The sequence below is a fragment of the Lepisosteus oculatus genome, chromosome 21 (assembly GCF_040954835.1).
Source record: "Lepisosteus oculatus isolate fLepOcu1 chromosome 21, fLepOcu1.hap2, whole genome shotgun sequence".
Taxonomy (NCBI): Eukaryota; Metazoa; Chordata; class Actinopteri; order Semionotiformes; family Lepisosteidae; genus Lepisosteus; species Lepisosteus oculatus.
Genome location: NC_090716.1, coordinates 15893580 through 15903398, shown reverse-complemented (window position 1 = coordinate 15903398; position 9819 = coordinate 15893580). Strand labels below are relative to the sequence as shown.

General features: G+C 40.4%; 1 protein-coding gene across 1 annotated transcript; it reads left to right on the top strand.

Moving 5' to 3' along the window:
• The first annotated feature begins 741 nt into the window (after positions 1–741).
• Positions 742–8817, top strand: rag1 (recombination activating 1). The gene is made up of 3 exons (XM_006642443.3): positions 742–976; positions 3891–5299; positions 6196–8817. The coding sequence occupies exons 2-3, from the start codon at positions 3910–3912 to the stop codon at positions 7935–7937; spliced, it is 3132 nt and encodes a 1043-aa protein (XP_006642506.2). The 5' UTR covers positions 742–976; positions 3891–3909; the 3' UTR covers positions 7938–8817.
• The last annotated feature ends 1002 nt before the right edge of the window (positions 8818–9819 follow it).

Below are 9819 nucleotides of genomic sequence, written 5' to 3'. Positions count from 1 at the left end.
CGTTACTTGATTACAATCCAACATGCTGGGAAAGGGGTCTGCAATCTTAATTCTGATGCACCATAGTAGCCTGTTGGGAACCATCCATGGGCACTACATGCCTATTGATGCTTTAAATGATCAATGAACAGAGACATCATTTCCACACCTAGAGGATAAATACCATCTTCTGAAGGAGCGGCTGCATCAGGCCCTGCATGGTACCCAAGTCACCAGTTGCTGCTCTGCTTGCGTCTGCCTGGGTCTGTGCTTGCCTCTGGCAGCGCTACAGGCTAATTCTGGTGCTAGGACTAATTGTATAAATTGCTGCTTTGACACCACAATTCTTTATCTTGACTAACCTGCTGAGATCAGTGAAGCAAGAAAAGAAATTTGTGGACGAGTAAATGTTGAATTTGGGAACAAACATCAGGTGTACATACAGTACTTCCAACTTACAATAGACTTCCTAGTGTTCACGTTGTGTGAGAACCTCTCAATAAAGTAAAGCTGTTTGGATACCAGGAACTTTTTCTTTAACTGTACCATTAATTGCAGTGTTTTCAAGTAAAACATGTTTCAATATTTTTTCTGCTCCTAATACTAACATTCCTGTTTCACCCACAGCTTCAGAAAGGGGTAGCCTCAGCGGACAGACATCTTCGTTTTGAAACACCTGTTTGGGGTGAACCAAACTTTTACCCCACCACCAAGTTAAACCGACACAAAGACAGCAGCTGATGGTTGGAGGAGTTATCTGCACTCTCATCTCTTGCACATGATCAGGTGCCTGCTCCTGGCTGTTGGAGACAGAGGTCCTTGAGGTCCTCTGGAAGTATAAATATGAGGAAGGAGATGTCTGTGTCTACTGTGACACCCTGGTCCCAATCTACAGAGACAGCAAGAGATACACCACAGCTTCTTCGTGGCTCTGTGTTCTCATGCAGAACCAGCACTGACAACAGATGCAAACTTTCTTTGCAGAAACAAAAACAAGGTAAGAGAGAGCAGAACTGGTTTGTTTTTAATAAAGAGTGGTACACACTGTATGGAGACTTGAGTTATTGTCCTCTGGGCTAAGCAGAATATCTATTCAAACTGATCAGAAGAGTGACAGTCGAACGCCATTATGAACATACTGTGGGAAAACCAAGATAATGGTAAGCATTTGTAATTTTCATTAAAATTATTGAATCTTTACTACTGTAGAGTTCTTCCTTGTAGATGACCCCTCCTTAATACTGTTTCAGAGCTAAATAAATTACATTACAACTAAATACATTGGACCATTAGGCCATCTGAGGCAACTGGATTAATATTAACATTTTAATCCAAGGATCTCTTACAGCTGTTTCTTGAAAGAGATTCCAAGGTATCAGTTTCAATCAAGAAGTGGTGGATTGAGATGCTTGGTAACTGACAGTCTTACATAAGTTGATTAACACTAGATGTTTTATCAAACTGAATCTGGCACTGACAGTGCAACACTCTGAAGGAGAGACACTTTCTGGTGGTATCAAAGTGTTCTCAGCCTAGGCAAGGAAAATCAACTCAGCTCTTTATTCACCAGCAGAGGAATTCTAATTCAACTGCAGATGTTTTCGGTTTTGTGTCAACAATGTGTGCAAGTGTTTTACAATGCACAAAGAATTACCTGATTCATTTGTTCTCCTTTCTCCTTTGTTTAATCAAAGACTTTCCATTCCTACAGTATATGTAAATACTGCTTTTACACCTTAAACAAAAAACGTCACAAAAATTATGTAGTGATTGCTCTGGAGGAGTATAATCTGTCCAGGGAAATAGGGTTATTTGTTAAGTAAAGTGTCTTGACCAAGCACTGGAAGGGTTAACAATGAGAGCTGTGAATTTTCTGTGTGTTTTATGTACAAAGGATCTACAACTCATTAACTTGTAAAATGCACAATTATAGCCAGAGCAGAGCCAAGGTGTGCTAAACCTTATTGAGGGTGCAGGTACAACAATAAAACAATAATACATGTTAATAATAAAATAAGGTTAATATTAAAAAGGGTGTAACATATTATTGATTACTAAATATTATAAAGTACAGACTCCTTACTACCACCATGTACTATATAAAATAAATATATGTATATATTTAATAAGTAAAACCGTACACATTCTTTATTCAAAATGAATTTAAATATGGAAAAAAGTATTAATAAAATATAAATGATGCATTTATATGATGTGTCACTGTATAAACATGTCAGTGAAAAGAGAAGTGTTTGGTTATCCACATGACACATTTTAGACTAATGTCTCAAAAATTGATTTCTTTTATTGTGAAATGGTTTGTCAGCCAATGCCTGTCTCTAAGGAATCAAATACTATAGTGTGTCATTGATATTAAGGGAAACAGGTGTTCCACTTAGATTTAATTGCAACTATGAAACAGATTTAATGTGCTACAAATAATATGGAATGCTTGATTTTAGATCCTTAAAAAACTACGAGAAAGTTTGCAAACACTTTGATAGTCTTCTTTAGAAGGAGAACAGATGACAATGTTATTGATGTACACAATGGCTTTACCACTAAACTTTCAGTGAATGTTTAGTTTACTTCGGTGTGCTTTTTTTTGCTGAACATTGATGAATAATGATTGAGGGTATTCAAAGATTTAAGCGTGTTATGCAGTCAGCCTGAGACAGTTGCTTCAGATTCCAGAATTCTCAAATAATATACTGCCTTGAGCTAATGAAGAAAGTGCAGCAGAAAGCTGGGATCTGTCATGATGTATACAGTATCTCTACATAATGATGACTTTGAAACAGTTTCAGATTGTAAAAAAACTGGATGCATTACTTAGATGTACAAATATTATTCTACACCTCTGTCTCGCACACATCTAGGCTTGTTTCTTGTCCACATCTTGACCTACAGTATATCTTCCACACATCTTCAGCAGAGTGGTTGCTCTGTGTCTAAGGATCTGCGCCTGTGGGTGGAAGGTTGCCAGTTCAAGTCCCGCAGCCAGCAAAGGAATCCTACTCTGTTGGCCCCCTGAGCAAGGCCCTTAACCCCAACTGCTCCAGGGGCGCTGTACAATGGCTGACCCTGTGCTCTGACCCCCAGCTTCTCTCCCTGCCTGTGTGTCTGTGTCTCATGGAGAGCAAGCTGGGGTATGCGAAAACACAAATTCCTAATGCAAGAAATTGTATAGGGCTAATAAAGTTATGTTATGTTAGTCCATATTACTGCTACATGCTGAACTTATTTTAAACTAAAATAGTTGCTGTCAGTTCCAAGATCCTCTTGCAAAGAGGTGAACCACGTCTTTGAAACACTCTGCTTTCTTTGAACCTTCACACAGTCTTTCATATTGAAACTAAAGGTGTCAATAACTTAGCACAAATAAGGTTCACAATACACATGAGCATGGCATAATTGCAGAAATACAAAATTTTAAAATTTCATGTAATTAAACTCAAGCTGTGTAGGGTCCTATGTTGCTGAGTGCTGAGCTTTTTTTATGAAACTTATCATTTCTGAACAATATTCAGTCTAGTTATGATTGTATGGTGTAATGCAAAAGACGAAAGTCTAGTGAGTTACCATGGAAACATAAACCTTTAATAACACTGAAAATTAAAACCTTCATGGAAGTTTCACTCATACAGACAGAATCTAAGAGTCTATAACTTTTGGGTGTTGATTTGTACTGTGGTATTGAACATGACTGACACACTGACACTGAATTTGAACAGTTTGCAAAAGTGTGCATTATATTTCATTGAGGCACATTGAAGTTTTTTGTCATGATTATGAGAGAAAGTTTAGAGAAGTTACAGTATTCTAAATTATAAATGAGCTAGTTTTTATAGATGTAGAAATATAAAACATTCTATAATATTTACATGGCTTTTCTTGTTTTCTTCCTGTAGGAACTGAACAATTGCAAGTATGGCAGTGCCACTGGCAGAAACCCCTTGGCGCTCGATGCCAGATGAGATCCAGCATCCCTATTCCAAGTTCTCCGACTGGAAGTTCAAGCTGTTCCGTATCAAGTCCATTGAGAAGGCTCCACTTCCCCGGGAACAAGAGACCCAAACTGCCCATATTATTTTATCAGAACCTTCAAAAGATGAAGAAATGATGGGGGTTAAAAGTCCCTCAATGGGTGTCATGAAGCTCTGCTTGGGAGCAAAGACCAAGGAGACTGTGGAGAACAGTCGAGTGGATCTGAAGATTGTGGAGATAGAAACCCACATGGCGCGACTGGTGTCTCTCTGCAGGCTCTGTGGTGGGGCTCTGAAAAGAGGCAAGACCAACCTAGAGCATGAGGTCCAGGGCCCTTTGGATGACACGAGCCGAGATGCGCTAAGGAAGATGGGGTGCAAGGCCCGAGGCTGGCCGGAGGTCATTCTGAAAGTCTTCAAGGTGGACGTGACAAGTGACCTAGAAACAGTTCACCCCACCTTCTTCTGCCACCGCTGCTGGAAGGTGGCTATGCGAGGGGGAGGCTTCTGCTGCTTCTCTAACACTCGAGTTCCCCAGTGGAAACCGCATTCAGCATACTGCAGGCTCTGCTCCCAGACAGGCGTGTCTCTCAAAAGGAAGTACAAGGCTCCCAGCTCCCACATAGCCAAGAGGACCAGGTTAGACCTTCATGAACGAGGTGTCAGGGGCCGGAAACCCAAAAGTCTGGGCAACGGCAAGGTGTGGGCCAAACCTCATGCTCAAAGAAGCTTATGGGTCAAAAAGATCACAGGCTGCAAAAACATCCACCTCAGCACTAATCTCCTTCTTGGGGACTACCCAGCTGATTTCGTCCGTTCCGTCAGCTGCCAAGTGTGTGATCACCTGCTTGCTGACCCTGTCCAGTCATCATGCAAGCACCTCTTCTGCCGATTGTGCATCCTGAAGTACATTCGTGCTCTTGGAACCCATTGCCCTGCCTGCAGGCAGCCCTGCATCCCATCTGACCTGGTCACTCCAGCTAAAGCTTTTATGGTCATTCTCCACTCCCTCGTGATCAGGTGCCCGGCGCAGGACTGTGACGAGCATGTGCGGTTAGAGGACTATGGGGCGCATACCCTGAGCCACCAAGAAGGCCAAAGCAACGACAATTACTTGCCGGTGAATAAAGGAGGGAGACCACGTCAGCACCTGCTCTCACTGACCCGCAGAGCCCAGAAGCACCGACTGAGGGGGCTGAAGCACCAGGTGAAGGTGTTTGCAGAGAAGGAAGAAGGGGGAGACATCAAGTCCGTCTGTCTCACCCTCTTTTTGCTGGCCCTGAGAGCAGGCAATGAGCACCGACAGGCGGACGAGCTGGAGGCCATGATGCAAGGTCACTGTTGTTACGATCTCTGATCTAAAATTTGTAAAAATTATAATTGAAGGATTAATTGATGAAGAAATTCAGTAAGAGTTATTTAACTGAATATAATGCAGCGTATGTCTCTGAGGGCTGCTGTTGAATTCCTGCTGAGAAATAAATTGTAACCAGAGGCTATTTTTATTCATATAATTTCAAGCTAAATGAAAGGCAGGAAAATTGTTCTCTTACTCATATGCAATGAATATGTGCAGATAAAAATACCATAAGCACACATAATTCACTTTAACCATAGTCCATCTCTGAATAAAACCAGATGGCCTTTATTTTCATCTCAAACCACAAGATTAATCTAATCCTTTTATTGTTATTAATTACTTTTATTACTAAACATTTAACACAAGAAAATCACTTATTATGGAACTAAAATCTACATCTACATCTACAGTTAGGTCGTTTTAAAAGCTTTTTCTCTGTGATCAGACTCTCTTGGAAGTCAAGATTGCAATATATTTATCCATGAATGTGTTTTACCACTCATTCTCTTATTGGAGTGGTTTGGATATCTTTTTAATTTCTCTGTTGAATGCTTCCATTCAAAACAAAAATGCATTATGTGTTTAATTTAGCATTAAAAATAATGCCTTGGGGAATGATTGTCATTGCAGGACACCTTAAAAATGTAAAAAACAATGTACTGTTACTTTATATACATAAATAATCTTACAGCCAGTGCAAATAATTATAATCAGAGGGCAGGTGAAAATGTAAGTTTATTCAATATGAATACAAAATGAGCTACAGTAACAGTATATTATCTTAACCAAACACATAGGTTTTAGTTGTGGCAATGTTTATGTAGTGGTTAAATTTGATTCATTTGACAGAGCAATTTCTTGTATTTTCAGGAAGAGGATATGGGCTACATCCTGCTGTTTGCCTTGCCATCCGAGTCAACACCTTCCTGAGCTGTAGCCAGTATCACAAGATGTACCGCACTGTCAAAGCAACCAGCGGGAGGCAGATCTTCCAGCCTTTGCACACCCTCCGTAATGCAGAGAAAGCCCTGCTCCCAGGATACCACCACTTTGAGTGGCAGCCAGCACTGAAGAACGTCTCCACCAGCACAGATGTCGGGATAATAGATGGGCTTTCGGGCTGGACGCCTTCTGTGGATGACCAACAGATGGACACCATCACTCGGAGGTTTCGCTACGATGTGGCTCTTGTTGCAGCTTTGAAAGACTTGGAAGAGGACATTCTGGAGGGCATGAAGGAACAGGGGTTGGATGATAGCTCCACTGAGGGCTTCACTGTTGTGGTCAAGGAGTCCTGTGATGGCATGGGAGATGTCAGTGAGAAACACGGGAGTGGCCCAGCAGTTCCTGAGAAAGCCGTCCGCTTCTCCTTCACCATTATGTCCATTTTGGCTCGGAATGAAGAAGGGGAAAATGTGAAAGTCTTCCATGAGCTGAAACCAAACTCTGAGCTCTGCTGCAAACCCCTGTGCCTGATGTTTGCAGATGAATCTGACCATGAAACACTAACCGCTATCCTGGGGCCTGTGATGGCCGAACGGGAAGACATGAAAGAAAGCCGTCTAATCCTTTCCATCGGAGGTCTCCTGAGGTCCTTTCGATTTATTTTTAGGGGAACAGGGTATGATGAAAAACTGGTTAGGGACGTAGAAGGACTTGAGGCATCTGGCTCAACTTACATCTGCACCCTCTGTGATTCGACAAGGGCAGAAGCTTCCAAGAACAAGGTGCTCCATGCAATAACTAGGAGCCATGAGGAGAACCTGGAGAGGTATGAGATCTGGAGAACCAACCCCTACTCAGAGTCTGCAGATGACCTGCGCGATCGGGTCAAAGGAATCTCGGCAAAACCCTTTATGGAGACCCAGGCATGCATCGACGCATTGCACTGCGACATCGGGAATGCCACTGAGTTCTACAAAATATTCCAAGATGAAATCGGAGAAGTCCACCTGAACAGCAGCCCCACCAAGGAGGAGAGGAAACGGTGGCAATCTGCTCTTGACAAACAGCTGAGAAAGAAAATGAACCTCAAGCCAGTCATGAGAATGAACGGCAACTTTTCACGAAAGCTGATGACCAGAGAGACAGTGGAGGCAGTGTGCGAGTTGGTGCCCTCCAAGGAGCGGCAGGAGGCCCTCAGGGAGCTCATGCATCTCTACCTGCAGATGAAGCCTGTTTGGCGCTCCACCTGTCCTGCCAAAGAGTGTCCTGACCTGCTCTGTCGTTACAGCTTCAACTCCCAGCGCTTTGCTGAGCTCCTGTCTACCACCTTCAAGTACCGCTACGATGGAAAAATCACCAACTACCTCCACAAGACCCTCGCCCACGTGCCTGAGATCATCGAGAGAGACGGGTCTATCGGGGCTTGGGCAAGCGAAGGGAACGAGTCCGGGAACAAGCTCTTCCGCAGATTCCGCAAGATGAATGCCAGGCAGTCCAAAAGCTACGAGTTGGAAGATATTCTCAAACACCACTGGCTCTATACTTCCAAATACCTCCAGAAGTTCATGGAGGCGCACAAGAATTCAGCCAAAGCACTGGAAGCCACCATCAATCCAGTGGAGACCCAAGACGAAGATATCGATGTCATGGACTCAATTGAATTTTGAGCAAGCCAAGGCAGTGCTGTTGTTTTCCTGAAAACTGGTTCTTGTTTAGAACTAAGGCTGTTGGCCAGGAAGACCGAGGAAAACAGTCTTTAAATTAGCTGCGACAGCCGAATGGCTTGAATTCGGCCACTTATATGATTTAGTTCGGGCTGAGTGATGGAAGGGAGGAAGTAAAAGACTTTCTTTAAGGCCTATGTCATGCTACAGCAGACAGTTCGGTCATAAGAGAAGAGAAAGAAGCATATCACTTTTTAACAAAGATCTGCAAATTACTATATGCTTATGTGGCTTTGAGGATTTAGGAAGTATATTGTTTTTGTGAGGCAAAAGTGTTATTTTATTTGAGAGTCTCAAGGAATTATTAGTAGTGAGAATTATATTTATATACTGTACATAATCTACAGTACAGTATATCTATTTTGAATCACATATTTTTATTAAAGTACTTTGTTCAGCGCTCCGTGGAGACAACACTAAAATTGGAGCATTTCATGACTTTAAAACTAACAAAAAATGTGCACAATCCATTCCACTAATGCTCTGCTTATGAGAATATACTGTTAATTGCTTCATTTTAAAAGACATTTTTGTTGTTGGTGTAGGAGAGACTTTTGAAGGTTTCAGTTTCAATCAGAAAACTGGAGATAAATGTAATTTATGGAGATGAAAATATTCTACCTCACATTGGGAGACCAACAATATTAGTAAATATAATTATTATAAAACTTTAGAATAATAACAGGACTAATTGCATATTGTAGCACTAGAACAGGCTGCACTGTATATGTATGTGACTTTTGTGGGCAGGAGTCAATATTTTGGTGATATGGAAAATACACTTGATAGGGTAAGAAAACTAGATTTATTTTGCAAGATTCACAGAAAGTTCAGCAAAGGCTTAATTTTTACCTTGCTTCTTACAAAACCATTAAAATATACAAACTAACCAGTTTACCTCACAGCAATATTGTGCACAATATTAATCTCAATTGAACTTTCAATGAGTTATTTTTAATTTTAAACATTTAATAATGTTTACTGTTTTATATAATTTTGTTTCTTAGTTTAATCGCTTAGTTTGTAAATATAAAAATATTATTTTTTAATGTTTATATTGTGATTTGTTTTTTTTTTAAACTTTTATCTCCATGAAAATCACTCACCACTGGCTAATGTCAAAACCAAGATAAATGTCAACTAATTTAGATAAAAAGAATCAGTAAAACTTAAAGTAATCAATAAGATATTTGGAATATGCTGTTAACATTTTGGTTGAATTTAAAAAAAAATCTGAATCTTTGTCTTTATATATTTAGAGTAGCGTGAAGCATTATATTCTTAGTCATTAAAGGCAGATTGCAGTGAAATAGCAATTAATATGCTTAACGCTTAATAGCATATTGCAATGAATCATTGACCTAATGCAAAAAAGACAAGATTGCACTGTATCTCTTTTTTTCTGCTGAAGACAAAAAAAAGTCAAATGAGATAATTTCTAATCCAATTCCCTTTCCAGAAACTGGGAAAGGACATCTTTCCAAATATTTTTGTCTCCTCTGTCCAGATAACCCAGTAAATCCCAACTAAAATCAAACATAATGTCAGAATTTAAATAATATAGGAAAAAGTAATACTGTAGGTTTATTCCATGCTGAAAAGAGAAGAAAGAAAACACAACGTTTTGGCTGTGGAGCCTTCTTCAGGTGTGAGAAAAACACGGTAGCAAAGCCTCCTGAACTACTTTAAGTAATATATTTTTGTTCTGCTTATTTTATTGCGCGTTGAATAATATTCTAATGTTATTATGCAGTAGGACTAAGATACATCTTAATATAGCTTGAGTACATGCTATCTGGTATTGATCTCTCTCACACACACTCAT

What these genes read in the sequence shown, in the direction of transcription:
- rag1 (XM_006642443.3), top strand. Translation starts at nt 3,910, where the DNA reads ATGGCAGTGCCACTGGCAGAAACCCCTTGGCGCTCGATGCCAGATGAG. An exon ending in GCTGGAGGCCATGATGCAAG is followed by an intron (nt 5,300 to 6,195) that starts GTCACTGTTGTT and finishes TTGTATTTTCAG; the next exon opens with GAAGAGGATATGGGCTACAT.